At 34.8% G+C, this 21638-nt stretch overlaps 1 protein-coding gene across 9 annotated transcripts in view; it reads right to left on the bottom strand.

Moving 5' to 3' along the window:
* LOC126822419 (serine/threonine-protein kinase MARK2) overlaps positions 1 to 8373 on the bottom strand; it is a 66830-nt gene extending 58457 nt beyond the window's left edge. For 8 of the 9 annotated variants that reach the window (XM_050551310.2, XM_050551309.2, XM_050551314.2 and 5 more), the window contains exons 1-3: positions 7372 to 7840; positions 7118 to 7267; positions 4153 to 4206 (exon numbers count right to left, since the gene is read on the bottom strand). In XM_050551310.2, the coding sequence (XP_050407267.1) occupies positions 4153 to 4206; positions 7118 to 7267; positions 7372 to 7431 (264 nt within the window). In that variant the 5' untranslated portion in view covers positions 7432 to 7840. Of the gene's footprint in view, positions 1 to 4152; positions 4207 to 7117; positions 7268 to 7371; positions 7841 to 7959 lie in introns of those variants that run through there. The other variant, XM_050551313.2, reaches the window with a different exon arrangement.
* Positions 8374 to 21638: the final 13265 nt, after the last annotated feature.

Below are 21638 nucleotides of genomic sequence, written 5' to 3'. Positions count from 1 at the left end.
TGTGGTGTAGATAAACTGGGAAATAAATATTATGTTGAGTTTTGGGTGATTTTTTTTTTTTACATAGAAAGTAGACATTGTAATACAAAATTCTCAGACGATGATAATTTAACTTTTAACTAGAGATCAATAAATAATAATTACGTACATGATACTGTACACATATTTTGCAACCAATTTTCTGATATTTTTCAAATTACATGTACTCACACCTGATACAGTAAAGATGTATGTTGGCTAAGAAAGTTCCTCAGGATTTTCCCTTGTCAGTGGTACAGGACCGTGGGCCTGACAAGGAGAGAGAGAGAGAGAAATGGGGCTTAACGTCCACTCGACACAAACTAGGTCATTTCGGGACTAACATATGGTTTAATTTTATTTACATAATTCGCTTGCGCGTAGGGGTCTTTAGCAGTGGGAGGAAACCGGAGGCCCCGGAGAAAACCCACGAGGTTGGGCCTGACAAGGACAGTGTCTAGTCATTTGTATGGAAGGAATAACCAAGGTCCTGTGTACACATTAGATGCAAGTAAAAGAACCCTGAAGAGTTTGGAATTTGCTTCTGTTCAGGCAAAATTTTCCTCATAGCACACTGCATAACGTATGCCAATCTTCATTAGCCCAGTCGGTGCAGAAAAGTAGGACATTAAGTTAAACCCTATTTCATTTTATAACAGATTGACAAATTATTGTGCATTATAAAAAGACATATTTTACCTGTACCAATAATTCAATAATTGTGCCATCTCTGTAACAACACTATTGTGGAAGCAGTTAGCAGAGACTTAGACTTAGACATGTACATGTAGGCTACCATCCACAGGAAACAAACTAGGTCAATTCGGGACTAACAAGTGGTACAATTTTACTTCAATTATTAGTTTGTGCATAGAGGACTTTAACAGTGGGAGGAAGCTGGAAGAGCCAGAGAAAGCCACAAGGTTGGGCAGATAACCCTACTCCTTACAAATTTGGGATCTACAGACCTTTTGCTCTAAAGTAAAAGCAATAAACTGCTGGACTCAACACACAACCCCCGGCTAGGATTATACAATGTACATATATATAACTCTAAAAGTCTATGCCTTATCAAACAGATTCTACTGGTACAATTGGTTTAATTTATACTGTATGTAATATATATATATAATCAATAAACATCCACATTCTTTCTACAATACTTGACCTAGAAACCACCAATAATATTCAATTACAATGCAACTATAAATGAACACACTCAATTAGCCAAGCTAACAGGCTGATACAGTTAACAATAAATGATTCAAATCAGATTGGTTCTGACTGATATTAATTTACTTTTCTGCACCGGCCAGACATACACTGTGCAGAGTGCGAGGCAAATTTTGCACAGGCAGCGATGCTACGATCGATCTACTCATATTTTGATTCTTGGTTAGTATTCCCCAAAATACTCATTTATATAAAGCAGCCATTGTGGACTCTTGAAATTCCCAAACCTCACCAACCAGCCCATTCTGATTAAAATACCAATCTATATTTCGTTTCTTTTTTTTATACTTTCGACTCTATGACGTGAGACATTGACGAAATTTTAAACTATGAAAAAAGAAACGAAATAGGATCTGTGTTTTATTATCAGATTGCAATCGGCCTACAATTAGCAACTCCCAACTGTGAGGAGATCTTTAATGTGCTGCGAGTGGTATACACAGTACCTCAGTCTCATCGGAACTAGGGGTATATATATTCTTCCTTTTGCATGGATATATATATATATATCCAGGAAACAAAAAGGTACATGATGAATAAATTCTCGCGAACTACAATATTGTAAAAGTTTAATCTCTAATGGGAACATCAGTTCAAAAATGGCTTAATTCCGTTCAGAATTTACAAAGTTATGATAAATTGAAATTTTATCGATATATGCTGTTCGGGCATAACATGACACCACTATCTTTTATTGGCAGCGGAGAAACCTGATGGGCCTAGATTAAATCCAACTGAATGCAAGCCAGGAGATTATCGAGCATTGGTATCTTGATTTCTTTATTGAATTTTAAATAATCTGAGTCTAAGTACATATTATTTTAGATGTAGTGTGTATTAGGCCCTGGGAAATTTGATATTTTAACCAAAATGCAATTGACATAATGAGCTTTAAAACAATGACCATGTGAATTCTTATGTTGAGTTTGTTGAATGGAAGTGATTATATAGCATATACATGTAAATAACAATCGACTCACTATACATGTCACAAAACACGTGTTGGGAATATCAGTTCAAAATGTGACTAGAGATAGTGACCTTGACCATTACACACTCAGTGAGATGGTGAACAAATTAACACAACCCAAATTACTCATTCATTACCAAGAGAAACATGTCAACACCAGATGCATCACCATAATAACTTCTATTTTTTATGGTTAGTAAAGAAAACACACAATTGGTGTCTGCTCTATTTCATGTTCTGAGCATGCCTAAGTATGTGTTATATTCATTTTGTGAAAAATTTATTCGGGAATACATAATACAGTAGGTACAAATGTAGGTACATGTTATGTTGAATTTCTCAATTTCTATGATCTATTATCATTTGTATAAATATTTTAGAATTAAAATGTTTGATATTCTGTTGTCTTGTATTTATTTTAATTCTGGTTCGTACCTCGATACCCAAATTTGTAATAAAATACTTCAATAAAGTATCACTTTATCAATCTGATTAAAACACAGATCCTATTTTATTTTGTTTTTTATTGTTCAAAATTTCGTTTTACTTGTCTTCACAACACTAGGATCTGGAAGAGTTGTTATATAACTGGCATTCTAGCTGATGTGAGGAGTAAGCCAATGAAACAATCTGTTACAGCGAGTTCTAGGCTTGCTCTGCACAAAACTGTGGGTAAATACCTAGAAATGTTGACGCTGATGTATTAATCAATATCTAACGTCATAGGGCCAAAAGCTGCTCATATGCAGGGCTGTCGGTAATTTTTCACAGTTCATTAGCAGCACTGCTAATCAAAAAGTCCAATTTTGCCAAATTTGATTAGCAAATTTAAAAATTGATTAGCAGTTTTTCAGTTTCAATGTAAAACACCTAAATAACAAGATATTACTTTAATTCATAACAAATATGATTAGATTCCATTCTGACTATTCTTTAAATTCTTAGATTTTTTAGCACTGCCACAAGTACTTGTGACAGTTTGTGAATGTGATGTAGACATTTAGTTAGGTCTTATGTCTGAAGCCAATTCTTGAGAATGACTTCCGAAGCCCCACTCATTTTAATTGTTATTTTTTGTCACGTTAGAAATCTTCGTTAGAAAACAATTTGTCTGCTTTTTATCGTGTATTAGTTGTATTACTATTTTTGTTCAATCGGGCGCACCTCGATTAACTAGACACACGCGATATAAACAATATTTTACGAGAATTTTTACTTTGATTTATCATTTTACAATACGTTGAAATGTATTTATTTTTTTATATTTTATTTACAATGCGTGGGGGATACACTGGATTTATTTATTTCAAAATGAATATGATATAATTACTTGATGTCTCGCAATGTGAGTGGTACTACTTGATTCCCTATTTCCGGTTTAATAGTCCCTATTCATAGAGTTATGTCCCTGTGTTATATATTATTGTGTCTGGGAAGTTCGAGAAGAAAATGTCACGCGGAGAATTCAGTTTTGTTTATAAAATTTTATTCAACATTTTATACCCGTTGAAAGTGTTGAGTAAGCCTTCTAGTCTTCAAAATGTGGATTATTCTTGTGTCAATATCCAAAATGACAGGCATATTAATGATTCGCAGTAACTGCGAATCAAAAATGTTAATTTTAATTTTTGGTTAGCAACGGACAAAATATGTATCGCAAATTGCGCTGCGATACTGGTTGTCGGCAGCCCTGCTCATATGACCCCTGACGTGACCTCCCAGTACAACTGGTCAGATCTTCATGTAGTGTAGGCCATCAAAAGCATAAAAAAAAAAACCGAAATATAGATCTGCATTAAAATCGGATTGTCACATTATCCAAGGTAAAAGAAATCGGATGCATGCATCTACATGTAGACTAAAATAATGTTTGGATTTTTTTTAGTGAAGTTTTGGTGACACCCACCCATAGAGTACAAAATATTACTTACTTTTTGGAGACTTGAAGGATTTAATTGTGTTTTATCTATGATTTTAATAGCTACCTGAAAAATAAAGAACAAAATCCTAATCAAAATACAGGAAACAGAAATGTATGAATCACATTATAACAATCTAATTGTACAGATACAGTGTACACGTAACTGTGTGGCAAGAACTCTGCTATTTGAACTTTCCCCAAATTGAAAAGTGGTACATGTATCAGGGGTATAGCAAGAATAAGCAAGTTACATGTAATCTTTAAGTGGTACTTAGTAACTGGATAGAGTAATAAACTATAATGTTAGTAGTTTGTGTGGTACAGTTTGATGTTATGAACTATAAAACAGTAAGAACAGCTAATATATATAGGTGATGTTTTGAAGAGTAATCTCTCAATGTTATCATAGATAAAAACAGTAATAAACGTTTGGCAAGTATACATATATCAGTACATATATCGGTACATTAGTATACAAACTATTATCACAACAAATCTAAAACTATACATGACTACAATAAAATCAGGCCTCTTACATAAAGGCCTATTACATGTAGCTCCATGCAAGATACCAGTCACTTTAATTATAGAAATGCCTGAATTTCAGTGTCTGTTCATTCCCGGAGAGAGAAATGGGTTTTATCATCCACTCGACACAAACTAGGTCATTTCGGGACTAACATGTGGTTCAACTTTATTTCAATAATTCGCTTGTGCGTAGGGGTCTTTAGCAGTGGGAGGAAACCGGAGGACCCGGTTTAAAACCCAAGTGGGTTGGACAGGCAACCCTACTCCTTGTCACGTACAACCGGGGAATCGAAACCACACCAGTTGACTCAATGACAGACCTTTTGATACAACGCACACGTGCTAACCATTCGGCTATCCAAAACACCCATTAATTCCCGGAAAAATGAGGTTTTGGACACATAAAAGAAGCCTTGGTAGTTGGAATATGACAAGGGGTAGACGTAAATGTTGCTGCAGGGACAAAATTTCCCTCATAGTACAATGCATGGCATATATGCCCATCTTCATAAGGGTTGTTGGAGTAGGATGTTAAACCACATTTCATTATAGGCCTATTTCCATTCACGCCAATGAGCAAAGTGTATACAACACCTGTGTTTTTTTTAATTCATCTAAACAACAAGACACTGTTACAGTGTTTAGAATGAAACCATATTCTAGGTTGTTTTGAGACTAACATCTGGTTGTTTGTTGTATTAATATCAGTTATCTGTCCGAAGGAATTACCGTAAATCATGTATAGGCTCCAAGGTAAATAATGATTCAATTTTATGAATAGTTGCCTGAAGGCCCACCACACTGTTTACATGGGTTGCAGGCCCACCACACTGTTTACATGGGTTGCAGGCCTTCGGACCTTATTTCACACACTGACTATAATAGTGAATTTTGTAAGATTTTACATTGATTTCAATATCTATATTCATGTCTTATTGTAATTTAGTTAATTATGTTATATCTTTATTTTGTTTTGTAGCAATCATGTGGGCACTTAATTGTGTGCCATAAAAATGCACAATAACAACAATGTAGGCAATGCTGGGGAGGGAAGCTTTGCTTGGACTTTGGTAATTCTGACCAGCTGTCATGTTACATATATCTTTTATGTGCACTACCTTACTAATTTGTACACTCGACTTCAGCATATTCCTCTGTTATTTAAAAAAATATTCACTTAATGCTGAGTTTCGAAACCTTGACATTCTATCCAAAGACCATATTAGTGACTGTCATTCACTATAATCATGGCCTGACTACCTGGCCTGGAAATAACAGTTGTAGTAGTTCATGACGAAATGGAGGGCACTACTGAACTAGAATTTGACATTTTGAACTTTGTGTTTGACACAAATTAATAATATGAATAAAAACACAGAAAATAGACAAATCAATACCAGACAATATGACAGGTACTAGAGGCAATGTGCCTGACAAAGCCTGAATTTGTGTCTGTGACAGGTGGTCGATTTCCAGGTTTGCTGAATAGGGAAGGATTTCAGAAGCTCAACACTAAATCTGTCCTGCTCCCCAACCCTTTTTCAGCTCATGTGCATTACAGACTACAGTTAATGTTTGTGATGGGCATATCTGGTAACTAGCCAATCACTTCATGGGAGTGGCAGTTGTCTATCAAAAAATATTGGATTGCATACATGTACATGTAATTTCATGGGGTTGATTAGTAAACTTTCCTTGGCATATAACAAATATTTGTCAATTACAGGATAGGCTAACACACTAATTAATAATTTTTCACTGAGCTGGAAGAAGCAACCATCTATATTTAGACAATGAATCTACTGGCATGAGAATTTTATTCTCTTGAATTAAGTAAAATATATCTTGTTAGAGATATGTTAAATTTATTATTATTTCTCTCAATTATTTTAATTTTCAATGAATTTTTATTTAACAACCTTGGAACAAAGCCATTACAATTCATCAGAAGGCCTTTTAAAATTGTAACAAATGTTATGACCTACTGTGTATGGTATATATCTGGTTGTAATTATTAATTAACTGGCATTGTTTACAATAATTAGCTTATTGCTTAATCTTGTTCTAAGGTGATTAATATTCACTGGAACAATTTAACTTAATGACATTTCAGAAAGTTTAAGCCCATACATGTAGCTACATGTAACCTAAGCAATAAACCTGTTAATTTTTACTGAATGACAGGTGTTGTGAAAACATGTTTGTTTACAATGTGACAGCAAAAAATGGAAAATATGAATAAAATAGTCCCTCTCCTTAATAATTCTGCTAGCAACTCCTTCATTCTATTTCGAGGTCTGTAAAATGTATGAAAGGCTCTGAAATTAAATACTGGTAACTTGCATTCCTGCCAATTAAACACCAGTACCCATTATATTAACAAACAACATATTATATAAATGTTGTATAATTAAACAAAATAAAATATAATGTAATGCACTAATTACCTCTCGGCCTGTAGGTACATGCTTGGCTAATTTGACTTTGGCAAAATTGCCTTTACCGATGGTTTTGACAAGTCGGTATTTTCCAATGTGAGGTTCATCGGTTCTGCCTCTTGTTGTAGTGATCCTTGGGTTACCGTTATCATCCGTTGGCTGAAAGATAAAAATGTAATTGAAACCATTTATTGACATTAATACGACACATGATTTATGAAACTAGTGTTGTCATACATTAGGAAAAAAGATCTATAACTCACCCTCGGATCAACAGTAACGGATTCGTGAACGGTCTGCAATCCTCTTGAATTGGCAGACATTTTGAATATATAATCGAATCAAGGAATACACTATTTACGAGTCGTATTATGGTGTTTTTGTTTGTTTACGTGTCAAATATAATAGCGCATATAATTCCTTGAGTGCACATGAAGAAATTCCGACAGAAATCAACCTCCTTTCATCCACAAATTCGATGTTTTAGTCCCCTCGAAAGGTCGCTAAGGTTGATCTTATTAATATAAATTGTAGCTTTGCTTCTGATTTTGGAGTGTTTATATACTATGAAAAAATATGGTTTCCGCTACAGTAGCAGCACTGCCACCAATACTGAATTATCCGTTATCATTTGGACAATAGAAAATCCCTATTGGGCATAATAATCACAATTTTCATATCAAATCCATTCACATTTTTCTATAAAATGGCTGACTATTCTTCACCGACAAGCCTGAGAGCCGTGCGCATTGAGGTCAACACAAGACTTGCCGATTGGATAAAACGAAGGTGTATGACATCATCCCTTCTTTCCCAGCTGGTTATATCTAGTGAAATAACTAGGTACATACCTTCATTTTGATGATTTTCTATGACCATTCCCAAATAAATATCACTAGTCTATTCCTTATATCTTCAGGTAGCAGCAAGCTAATATCCAAATACAATAAATCCTGTAAACACGATAAATCCACTGTAAAATCGGAGCGACCAAGACAGGTGCCCGTTTAACGTCTTCTCGACGTCACGCCCACTTGAGCACTAACCCGAAAAAGACTTCTCTGTCGAGATTCAACTGTGGGATAAATGCGTCATACCTGACGACTCGACAACTCAGTTTCGGTTGAGTTAACAGTTTCAGTCAACAGACACAGAAACGTCAAACCGTGTATTAATCAGAATTCGTCAATAAGACCAATCAACCTCTCGGCTACTAGCTGCTCGTGGTAAAGGTATAGGGCTCTGAATGTATACACCGTTGATATGATGGTGATTAGCTGTTTGTAATGCTGGCCTTGTACTGGACTGGCTGGAGATAATGGGAACTCAATAATAGATATGTTTTTTTCCTCACCCAGTGTTGATCTTAACACATCAGTGTTGATAAGAATGGCCATCACCATTCGACAATCAGCTGATAGATTATTTGAGCAAATGGTAATTTGTGAATCAATTTTTTTTAATGAATAGGTGGGTATATTGAAGATGTAATTAAATTGATGTCAATTTACACATACTTATTGATGTAAATTATAAAACAATATAATTATATTTCTCTATTATTCCTAATAATTTATTATTCAGTATTAATTAAATATTTATCACTTGTACTAATAATATGCACTATGGAAAAGCCTTTGTTTCAATTTAAACAATGGCCAATGATAGTTATTATGCTTTATCTTAAATAATTGATGGCCAATTTAATTTAAAATTTTTTTACAGATTTTTGATTTATATTAATTTACTTCTTATTGTTGTATTTTATATTTTGTGTTTATCATTCATCCTTTAGAATTATTTATTTTATATTTTAATTTACATAATTTTAACATTCATATATTTTGTAAGCATTAACTTGACTTGTTAATAAGTAATACAAAAATAAAGATATTTATTTACAGTATTTGAAATCATTATTACCCTGTACAGAACAAAATTAAGGGAGAGATATTGAAATTTGGCTTGCTCTGCCTGTCCGTCTGTCATGGATTTATTTCGGGTAATTATCTCATAAAACGTTTAAAATATCTTTATGATACTTTGTACACATATCAACCTATTACAGTAACTGTGTCGTTTGCTTATTGGGGGTTTGGATGGCCAAATGGTTAGCATGTGCGCGCTGTTTCATAAGGCCTGTCATTGAGTCAACTATCGTGGTTTCGATTCACCGGTTGTACGTGACAAAGGTCGCCTGTCCAACCTCATGGGTTTTCTCCAGGTCCTCTGTTTTCCTCCCACTGCTAAAGAACCCTACGCGTACGTGCAAGCAAATTATTGAAATAAAATTAAACCATATGTTAGTCCCAAAATGACCTAGTTTGCGTGGAGTGGACGTTTAACCCCATTTCCCTCTCTCTCTCTCTCTCTCTCTCTCTTTTGCTTATTATAACTTTCTCAGATTTTAGCATTTTTGTTTAATAATTTTTGTGTTTCAATGTAAACAAATTTTGACAGTGATTTTTGTATACAATGACACATGATGTTGTTGACAAGTCTCATCTTCCTATCTATGGATTAGAATTTATCTATACATGTTGGTCCCGTTTACACATTGGCATGCACGTAAAAGATCCCTTGGCAGTTGGAATTCGATATAAGAGTAGGCCGTAGTGCCGCTGTCCGGGCAAAATTTCCCTCATAGCACACTGTATGGCGTATGCCCGTCTTCATTAGCCCAGGTTAGGAGCAGAACAGTAGGACGTTAAATCCCATTTCATTTCATTTCATTTCTATACATGTTTGTTCACCTTATGTATTCAAATACAATTTATGGAACAGTTGTTACATTAAGCAGCCCATCTTCATTAACCAATTTCCTGTAGAAAAGTAGGAGCTTTTAAAAACCTCCTTTTACTTCCTTCTATTTCATAATTCCTGTAATCAGTGATTGTAGGTTTCTATTACAATCTCTTGTATTCCCTGCCAAAACCATGACAGTATACAAATATGCCTGTGGTATACGGAAAGTTATCATTGAACATTATATGGTAATGTAAGCCAAATGGTCAATATCAGTTATTCAGTGGAGAGATATCATTGAAAGGGTCTATAATTACCAGTTAGCTGATAATTTATCATTTCTTTTGTTTAAAGAGGGCCATTATCATTATTTACATGGTTTTAAAAATTTTAAATTAAAAAGTAGCTGTTTGGAAATGATCGTCCGGGGTTAGGTAACTCATTTAATCAATTGCATTGTGGAGTTTTATTTATCACTATAACTTCAACAAGCATAAAGACATGGTTATCCTCAAAAGGCAATGTATCTTTATCTAAAGGAAACGGAATTGATTAAGCCTCTTAAAGCGCTCCCCCTTCTCCTACCTATGCGAAACGAACCTCTTATTTGGCTCCTCTTGCACGTTTCACAGGAAACACTTGTCTGCGATATAACCCAAGGTGAAAGCAGACTTTAAGCCTCAAGGAAGAAGAAGAGACATGGTTATTCAAGTACATATTTATTTGTACCAACCTCACATGGAATCTGAAAGTCTGGAAATAAATATTGCTTATTAAAAAAAAAATACAGAAAATTATTTCCAGGTCAACCAACTACATAATTGCTATTTGAAGCTTTGAGTAAGTGATTACATTGTCTGAATATTTCATAGACTGCAATTGATTTTCCTTTCTTTTAGACTCATATCTTTGCAAATTGCCACATTCAATTCATATTTAGGCCATAAATGTATATTCAGCAAAAATGGCTAAAAAAAAATGTAGTTTTTCATTTCGTTCACATTAATTTAATTTTGTGTTTCACTGACTGATCAGAGTTTAAGGCTAATAAAATAACAAATTCTTCAATTATATTTTAATTTTACACATTTTAATATCAAGATGGCTGGTTTAATGCAAAATAAAACTTGTGTGGCCTTGTTCTATTTTAAAGGCTCAACATGTTAGAGGGTTCACATATATTTGGAAAGTCAGAAGAAAAAGATAACAGATTTATTATTTTATTTATCTATGACAGCTAAAGATGGTGGTAAACGAGGGTAAACCTTAAATAACCGTAACTTTAGTTGTTTGATTTTTATTAAATTTCAGATGAAAATATTTTTTAATAAAAGTACTTTTGATTGTGTATCAGGCCTGAGGCCTTGAAATAATGATTTTAGATGTATCTGACATATAATACCTGACATTTTTAATCTTGTGCCAGACAAAATGGCTGTCAAAGCCTGAATTTGTGCCTGACCATGTCTGTGACAGTTGTTTTAATTCCAAGCTTGATGTGTATGGTCTTTAACTCAATATTTAAAGATACATTATTCAAGAGCTAAATTTACCTATTGTAGGTCTTTCTTTAGGCCTTAAATATGTTATATAAATTATTAATTAGACATTTATTAACATGACAAGACCCTAATCAACTCTCCATGCCATTGGATGCTCGAGATTTTAACTAGATTAGAACGGTTTGGCCATTTAATGATTAAATTTAAAAATGGAGAAGAGCGGGTAAGCCTCGAATATACCAGCACCCTGGTTACGATAATAAACAATCAATGAACACAACTTGTCAAAACTACAAACAGAATAAAGCAATTTGAATGAAATATTCAATATATTCCTTTTGCATTATCTATTTTTAGAACTATTATAGCAAGAACAGCCAGCTGTTTATCTAAATCTTACATAATGTATCTTTAATGTTTAATCTGGCCTGTTGGAGTTTAAAGACAGACTATTTGTTTAATTTCTCCAGTATACTGTCTGTTTTAATTAATTAAAGATTGACGGCCTCAGTTCACCTTTATCCATGAGATACAACATACGGATTGTGATATTCTAGACGTGTGCTAGAGAATTGATTAATTTAGCGTAATTAATGGAATTCTAACATTATATACTCAGATCAATTGATAAGTAACATCGTGTTCAATATTCACTTTATTTGTATTAATGGGAGAAATTAAAGAGAGAGAGAGAGAAATGGAGTTTAACGTCCACTCGACATAGACTAGGTCATTTCGGGACTAACATATGGTTTAATTTTATTTCAGTAATTTGCTTGTGCATAGGGGTCTTTAGCAGTGGGAGGAAACCGGAAGACCCGGAGAAAACCCACGAGGTTGGACAGGCAACCCTACTCCTTGTCACGTACAACCAGGGATTCAGAACCACGCCAGTTGACGAGAAATTAAAGAGACAGTTTTGGAGATCGAATTCTGGAAATAATTTCATGTTCACTTAAAGATACATTATCGGAGATCAGATAAAGAGCTGGTAGTTCTCACTATAATAGTTAAAAACTAGATAATGTAAAGGGAATTTGCTGAGAATTTCAATCAAATTGATTAACCCTGAACCAAGTATTTAGCGATTGAATTTTGAGCCCAGTCTCGATCATCATTACTAAAGTCAGTACGATAAAAAACATAGTCTCGATTATCCATTTTTTGATTCAATCAGAAGCAGCAGACCAGGTTCTAATCCAGTAAATATCGCAGGCTGTGATGCCATCGAGAGTTGATTATGGTCTGGATAAGTTAATTAATGTCTAATTAATAATTTAGATAATATTTCATGCCTAAAGAAAGACCTGCAATTGGCAGATTTAGCTCTTGCATAATGTATGTTTAATTACCTATAAATAAAGATCCATTAAAGAGACAGACTTGGAGACTGATTTGTGGAAATAATTTCATGTTCGTTTAATTACCTATAAATATAGATTCATTACCGGCCTTTAGAATGTGCAAACCGTGCAGTTACACAGATCCTGCAACTAATGGGAGAAATTAAAGGGACAGTCTTGGAGACCTAATTCTAGAAATAATTTCATGTTTATTTAATTAGCGATAAATGGGTTACTAAATATAGATCCATTATCAGCCTTTAGAGTGCGCAGTTATACAGGCCTGCAACTAAGGGAGGCCTGTCCGTCTGTCCGTCACACTTTTCTGGACACAATAAATCTGCTTCTAATTGAGCTATAATGTTCAAACTTGGTGCAGGCGCCAGAAGGTGAATTCCTTGACTAAGTTGATTATGAGCATTTTCTACTTAGGCTCTTGTTTAGTTTATTTCAATAATTCACTTGTTTGCAGGGGTCTGTACCCATGGTTGGTGCAGAAATATAGGATGATTAATCCCATTTCCATTCATTTAAACAGGGGTATGAACCAGATATCTTGAAGAAAACGTATAACGTTGGGCAGATAGATGCCACTCTACGCCTTGTCACACACACGCGTGGGTTCAAACTTGCAACAATTACAGATCTTACAATTGACAGTGTATGTATTGAATAACTTGGGTCATTTAAATATCCTTTATGCTAATTTCTTCTGTGATGGACAAATGTATACATTTCTTTTTTAATCGTATTTGGGGAAAACCCCAACAGTATTGAATTTTCCCGTAGTTTGCCTGTAACAGAGTAATACAATACTAGTCAAACTTGTGGGAGTCAATATATAATACTGGCTTATAGTTTCTATGAATGGTATTGCTAGATATTGACCTGGGCACAAATATAATGCTTATGTCATATTTGACACTTTCAATCTTATTACTAATGCTGTTGTACCAATGACTCATAATTCAATGCTTACCCCCGTCTTATTCTGTTAATGTAGCAGCCACACTAGAGAGAGAGAGAGAAATGGGGTTTAACGACCACTCGACACAAACTAGGTCATTTTGGGACTAACACATGGTTCAATTTTGTTTTTATTGCAATAATTCGCTTGCGCGTAGGGGTCTTTAGCAGTGGGAGGAAATCAAAGGACCCGAGAAAACCCAAGAAGTTGGACAGGCGACCATACTCCTTGTCAGGTACAACCGGGGAATCGAAACCCCACCAGTTGACTCAGAGAGAGAGAGAGAGAGATGGGGTTTAAGGTCCACTCGACACAAACTATTGGTCATGTTGTCTGTTTACCAATTTTTGAAAAATTCTTATAAATTTATAATTTCAGATTAATTTCATTTAATAATGTAAGAAATTTATAAGATTTTCAAATTCGTCCACTCAAAATAGTGTTATGGTTACTGTGGTTTGTGTGAACCCTGAATAATTAAAATATTTATTGCCCTCGGTCGTCATGTTGTCTGCTTAGCAATTTTTAACAAATTTGTTAAATTTTATAATTTCAGATTAGTTTGATTTATTAATGCATTATAAGAAATTTATCCATTACAATAAAATGGGATTTTCAAATCAGTCCACTCAAAATAGAGCTACGCTTTCTCCCAAAAATTAAATTATTTATTGTCATATGAGTTGTCATGTTGTCTGTTTAACAATTTTTTAAAAATTCTTGAAATATTTTGATTTCAGATTAGTTTAATTTATTAAAGGACAATATTGGCGCCAGTCATTATCACATATGTGATAGAACTGGTTAAACACGTTCCAAATATTATTTTATCACAGAGACCATTGCTACTATAGATGAGTAATCAATGTTTCATCAATCGGAAGTGACGAATGCAAAAGGAAAACACGAGTTATCTCTCTATATAACTGACTGAAATGACGGGTGATAACAGATATATGGGCGAATTTCTGCTCACTAAAAATCCCTTCGAAGGCCCAAAGTTGTTATACGAGACTGTAAGAGTATATCTGACAATTCAAAAAAGTAATTGAATGTCATTAGATAAGAGAACAGGAGAAAAATAGAAACAGTTCGTACATTCACGGGTGTTTATTCATTCTATACTTATAAAAACATGGTAATGCACGGACTTTTTCTATTTTTCTTTCATGTTCTCTTATCTAGTGACAGTCAATTTTGTGATAATGTGATAATGATTGACACCAATATTGTCCTTTAACATAAGAGATTTATTTTTAACTGGAAAATGGGGATTTTAAAATCTGTCAACTCAATAGCTACGCTTATGTCTACTCTTAATAATGAAAATATTTATTGTCATTTGGGTTTTCATGTCTGTTTTTAAAACTGTTCTACAGTTCCTATCTATAAATCTAGACGGGAATAATTTGACTCCAGACAAAATGTTTTAATCAAGTCATTTCAGTACAAATTCACCTTATTCAATTAAAATAGAGTAAAAGTTTCTTAGTATCTAAAATTCTTTGACTTTCAATTATTTTATTTTGCAGACTAGAAGCCGAAATATATTTTCCCAAGAAAAATATTATATTAATTTTTTTTCCCCACTTTACCCCAAAAATCTGATTGCCCAATAGTTATTTATTTGTTGTCCTGTGGGTCGTTCAACTGGCGTGGTTTCGAATCCCTGGTTGTACGTGACAAGAAGTAGGGTCGCCTGTCCAAACTCGTGGGTTTTCTCCACGTCCTCCGGTTTCCTCCCACTGCTAAAGACCCCTACGCACAAGCGAATTATTGAAATAAAATTAAACCATATGTTAGTCCCGAAATTACCTAGTTTGTGTCGAGTGGACGTTAAACCCCATTTCTCTCTCTCTCTCTCTCTGAGGGTCGTCATGTTGTGTGTTTAAGTATTTAGAGTAACTATCTATAAATCTAGACGGAAAGAATTACAGATACTACAAGAATAGGTTATGTTGAATTGGTCCCTGGAGCTCAAGGCTGCTTATTGATTGAATACTTCATGTCTATGAAAAGATGTCTTTTTTTTTTTAAAGATGGCAGGAATTAATTTTTCTCTATGGTGAAACAATGTCAGATTCTGAGTGAAAAGTCATTGCAGCAGTGGTGTAACATGTGCTGCCTGGACGGTTCTAGAGTTTGCACCCACCCTCCTTTCCAAAAACAGAAGGAAACACACATCAAACATACTTAAACTGGTATCATACAAAAAGTGGAATTGACATAATAAGGAATCAATAAGTAAAAGACCAAAAGTGCACACACAGTTCTATATTGTACAGAGGTGGTCCAACTGATCATAAGGTCTGTCATTGAGCTAAGTGGCATGGTTTTGATCCCAAGCTTGTACATGACAAGGAGTAGGGTCGCCTGTCTAACCTAATGGGTTTTCTCCGGGTCTTCCGGTTTCCTCCCAATGCTAAAAAAAACATATACACAAGTGAATTATAAAAATAAAATTTTACTATATGTTAGTTTCAAAATAACTGGTTTGCATTGAGTGAATGTTAAACCCAAATTGCTCTCTCTCTCTATATTGTAAGTAGATAGGCTAATAGTAAGGGCAGGGGGACTGCACCACACATAATTTACACAAAAACAAATATACAGACAAGGAACAACACTGCAGAAATCACAAACAAACGAACATATTAAATTAAGTGAATGGATCTGGGGGCTAGCCGTAAGTGTCCACTGCGCTGTACACAATTTTTGTTCCTTTTATTTAATAATTCTGTTTGATATAAAAATACTAACACTATTGATTTTTTTTTTGCTTTAGCTATTCTTCCTGTTCACCTAGTAATGTTACTATACAATGATAATTGGGATTTGTTCAAGAGTAGGCACAGAATTTCCCGAATACCACGCTGCATGGTGAATTCACAATTTTCATTAACCTGGTTGATGTAGAAAAGTAGTGACTTAAACCCCATTTTATTTCCTGAGAGAGAGAGAAAGAGAGGGAGGGAGGGAGGGAATGGGGTTTAATTCCACTGGACACAAACCAGGTCATTTTGGGACTAACACATGGTTTAATTTCATTTAATTAATTCACTGGCGCGTAGGGGGTCTTTAGCAGTGGGAGGAAACTGGAGGACCCGAAGAAAACCCACAAGGTTGGACAGGCGACGCAGGGAATCAAACATTGTATTTCCTGTTCACCCAGTAATTTAAATACATGTTCTATTAAAGTGGCCTTAGGTAAGATTAAACAAAGAGCTAACAGTTCTCACTATAATAGTTAAAAAATAGAAAAGAAAATATGCTGAAAATTTCAGTCAAATTACTTCACTCTGAATCTAGATATTAGCGATTTAATTTTAGGGTAGCCTTGATCGTCATTACTACGGTTGTTACTATAATAAACAAAGTCTTGATTATCCATTTTGGTTATTTCATCCACTACAAAACGTATTCAAATTCACTAAATATCGCAGGCATCCAATGGCATTGTAAGTTGATTATGGTCTTGTAAGTTAATTAATGTCTAATTAATAATTTAGATAACATTTAAGGCCTTAAGAAAGACCTGCTCTGGCCTCTTCCATAATGCATGTTTAAGCAATATGAAATTTACATATTGTATAATAAAACTTGTGAGTGACAAGGATATCAGATTAAGATGATTGATTAGGTTTTTTTTATTTTATGAAATGTCGTTTATTCAAATAAATAACCTTTCTAACACATAGCATGAAATCAAATTTGTAGGCCCTTATATTTTATGGATTGTATTTTTCCTCTCATGACAGGTTACATAAATGAAATGGGGTTTAATTATGTCCTACAGTTTTGCAAGGAACAGTGTCTAGTTTTTCGGATGGAATGATAAAACAGAGGTCCTGTGAACATGTTGTCGTGCAAGTAAAAGAACGCTCTGCCATTGGAATAGACGCAAACGCTGCTGTCCGGGCAAAATTGCCCTCATGGCAAACTGCGGGGTGTTTTCACTTCGTCATAAGGCGAGTTGGCTGAGAACAGTATGACGTTAAAACTCAATTTCATTTAATTTCAACATTTAAATAAAATTGATAAACAACTGTGCATATAATAAACCATTAAACCAGTGGTTTTATATTTAGATGCACCCCCTTCCCCCCACCATAAAAGGTTGCCATTACAGATATCAAATTATGCCTGGATAGACTGGATCAAATGTTGACATATTATTTGATACATGACATGATTAAATAGATCAGATAAAAACAGAACCAGTTTATTATGGTGATTCATAAGTTTATATTCATAACATCACATAAAAAAGGTTTATAATGTTTATTACGTTAAATATGTAAATATACCTCACAGCACATAATGTAATACACAGTTTTCATATACAGAGAGATAGAGAGAGAGATGGGGTTTAACATCCACTGGACACAAACTAGTCTATGAGTAACATGTTAGAGAGAGAGAGAGAAATGGAGTTTAACTGAACAAACTAGGTCATTTCGGGACTAACAAATGGTTCAATTTAATCAATAATTCACTTGCGGGTAAGGGTTATTAGTTGTACTCGACACAAACTAGGTTATTTCGGGACTAACAAGTGGTTCAATTTCATTTCAATAATTTATTTGCGTGTAGGGGTCTTTAGTTGTACAAAGAAACCGAAGGACCCGGAGAATAGCCACATGTTGTATGTTGTCACATACAAGCGGGAAATTGAAATGATGCCATTTGACCTTCTGTTCTAAGGTGCACACATTAAACCATTCAGCCACCCATTCCCCAACACAGTTTTCAAGAAAACGATAAAAACTTATGTTTTAAATAACATTCTGTTATTACCAAATGGTATTGTGTGTTTATTTCATTTACTTCTATCATTTATGTATGTGTGTAATGCAGTGTCTTTAAGGAAACTCTACAAAGTTCTGTAACAATACCATATAATGTGATATACAATATTCAAGAAAAATCTAAAAACTTATGTTTCATTCTGTTAATAACAATTGGTATTATGTGTTTATTTTATTTACTTTTATCATTTATGTATATTGTTTATGTACAAAGCCACTGAACTGAATACATCTATAAATATAGTCCATTTGAAGACGTTCTTCTATGAATGTGTATATTAATGTTTTTTTTAAGAAAAATATCATTTGTAATTTGTGAACAAAATCCTATTTATCAGATATATGTGAAAGAAATCTGAACAGTGTTTATTGCTTTTTCATTTGGAATTGAGTTTTCAAAGTGACAGGCACACACCTGGCAGATTCTTCACCAAAGCTCAAATATTTTAAGGATACAGAACTTTCAGTGGATAAGGAATGGGGTTTAACATCCTACTTGTTTGCACCAACCAGGCGAATGAAGATTATCAAAATTACGGTTACTTGTGCTAATTACTTGGATTATGAACTACATGGCCGATTTTCACTTAGGTATGACTGTTCTTGTACCAGACAAGCAAGTTGATTGACTACTTAATTAACAAGTAATAATTAACCTGTTGTAATTTAGCCAAAACTAAATTGATTTATGATACTATAGTAGCCGGTTCATTGTTTTACCAATCGGCTTTATTGAACTTCAAGCGGCTAAAGCCGACAAAAAATAGCCAATTACGATCCCTGCCATACACCATGCAAATTTTGCCCGGACAGCAGCGTTTCCGCCTATTTTTCGTTGAATTCAAAGTTCTTTTACCTCAGTTTATCAGTCCATCCAAACAACTAGATACTGTTCCTTGACACACCCTCTTTTCTGCACCACTGACAAGGGGGAGACCAGGCTAGCAAAATCCGGAGGAATTTTCTCGACCAACACCAGGATCAAACCCAGGGACCTCCCGGTTAGTTAGCCAGTACCTTACTCAGTGAGCCACAATGGCTCATTGGATAAGAGTTAAATAAAACCCCGATTTAAGCCAATGAAAAGGTTTAATCCTTAAACATGCATTATGCAAGAGCAAAATCTGCTTATTACAAGTCTTTCTTTAGGCCTGAAATGTTATCTGAATTATCAATTAGACATTAATTAACTTATCCAGACCATAATAAACTCTTGATGTCAAGGCTAGCCTTCGATGTTGGCTGGATTAGATTCCTGTATGCCGCTAACGGCCAAAGATAATTAAATCAGAAAAAGTAGATAATCAAGACTATGCTGTTTATATTAATGATTTTAGTAATGATGACCGAGACTATGCAAAAATTTCACCCGCTTTTTTCTCGGCTCATAGTGGATCAATTTGACTGAAATTTTCAGAAAATTACCTTTACACTATCTAGTTTTTAACTATTATAGCGAGAACTGCCATTTCTTTATCTTATCTCCCATAATGTATCTTTAAATATTTTAGTTTTAATGAATAAGGTCCATGCTGGCAAAAAAGTAGGATGTTATACCCCATTTCAGTTCATTTTTTAAATGCCTGCCTGTAGAGTAATAACCACAGATCAACACGTGGATCACAAAATGTACTTTAAATAAACTTGAGGGATATCAAGGTATAAATGAGGCATGGTCGTTCGTTACAATGGTCTGGTCTCAAATGTCCATTAATGACTTAAACTAATGATGGACGTCTATACTTGTAGTGAAATCAAGCAGAAACTGAACATTGAGAAACAGATTGGGCAGTGTTTATGATTCACAATGACATATCTTCTACGAGACAACAAATAAATGAAAGGTGGGTGGGTCGTCCATCTACTGTGGTCAGTCAGGCAGATCACACTTCAATAAGTATAGACTTTTGTCATTTAATAATATATCATTTAGACAACATACAGCCTATTGATGAATGGAGAACGGTAAATGACCTTTAATGTTTGGGCTTGTAATTTTACTGCTATTGCTCCCCCTTCTCTGGGGGATGAGTCTATTTTTAGTCTGGTTGGGTAGAACAGAAATTCCTGTGCGCCACGTTAAGACACCCAAAGGGCAACCCTTGCCCTGACCCAGAATTCCCGATGAATTTTACAAATGGAAATGACCATGTTGTGTCCGGCTAACCCACAGTATGGGAATTTCTAACTTTCCCAACCCGACCTGATCTCCCCAATGACCCTGGAAATAACCAAAACCTTCCTTGATAGCCCTTCTGTGCCTTTTGTTACAAGTGCTTAATAAACAAAGCAAATCGAAGCAAGGTAATGTCCATAGATGTTTCCTTTTGTCTCTCCCCAGGTGGGGTAATTGGCAGAATGGTTAGCATGTGGGCGTTGTATCATAAGGTCTGTCATTGAGTCAACTGGCGTGGTTTCGATTCCCCGGTTGAATGTGAGAATGAGTAGGGTCGTCTGTCCAACCTCGTGGGTTTTCTCCGGGTTCTCCAGTTTCCTCCCACTGCTAAAGACCCCTATGCGCAAGCGAATTATTGAAATAAAATTGAACCATGTTAGTCCCGAAATGGCCTAGTTTGTGTCAATTGGTCCTTAAACCCCATTTCTCTCTCTTTCTCTATTGATGTAAAGGGGATTTATTGGGACAATGAAATGCAGGTTTTGGAAGGGAGTAGTAGTGGGATTATAGGATTATTATAATATTTTATATATATATACACTTGTAGTAATCGGAAGCCACGGTGGCTAAGTGGGTAAGACGCTGGCTTGCTAGCCTGAAAGTCACATGTTCAAACCTGCATTGGCCGATGTATATTGCAACAGTAGTTTTGCTCTTGTTCTTTAAAAGCATGTGAGAACCAAATATCAGAGATCATTCTATGTACCTTTACTTTTAATCTTACAATTTCCACAATGTCCTGGGTACTTTTAACAAAAGGGCTGAAAAAGGCTATCAAAGACGGGGAGAGACTAAAGAGAGAGAAATGGAGTTTAAGGTCCACGTGACACAACTAGGTCATTTCGGAACTAACGTGGGTTGAATTTTATTTCAATAATTCGCTTGCGCATAGAGGTCTTTAGCAGTGGGAGGAAACCCACGAGGTTGGACAGGCAACCCTTGTCATGTAAAACTGGGGAATCGAAACCACGCCAGCTGACTCAATGACA

The sequence above is a fragment of the Patella vulgata genome, chromosome 5 (genome assembly GCF_932274485.2).
Source record: "Patella vulgata chromosome 5, xgPatVulg1.2, whole genome shotgun sequence".
Lineage (NCBI taxonomy): Eukaryota > Metazoa > Mollusca > Gastropoda > Patellidae > Patella > Patella vulgata.
The sequence above is the reverse complement of the archived record's forward strand: the minus strand, read 5'-3'. Positions and strand labels throughout refer to the sequence as shown.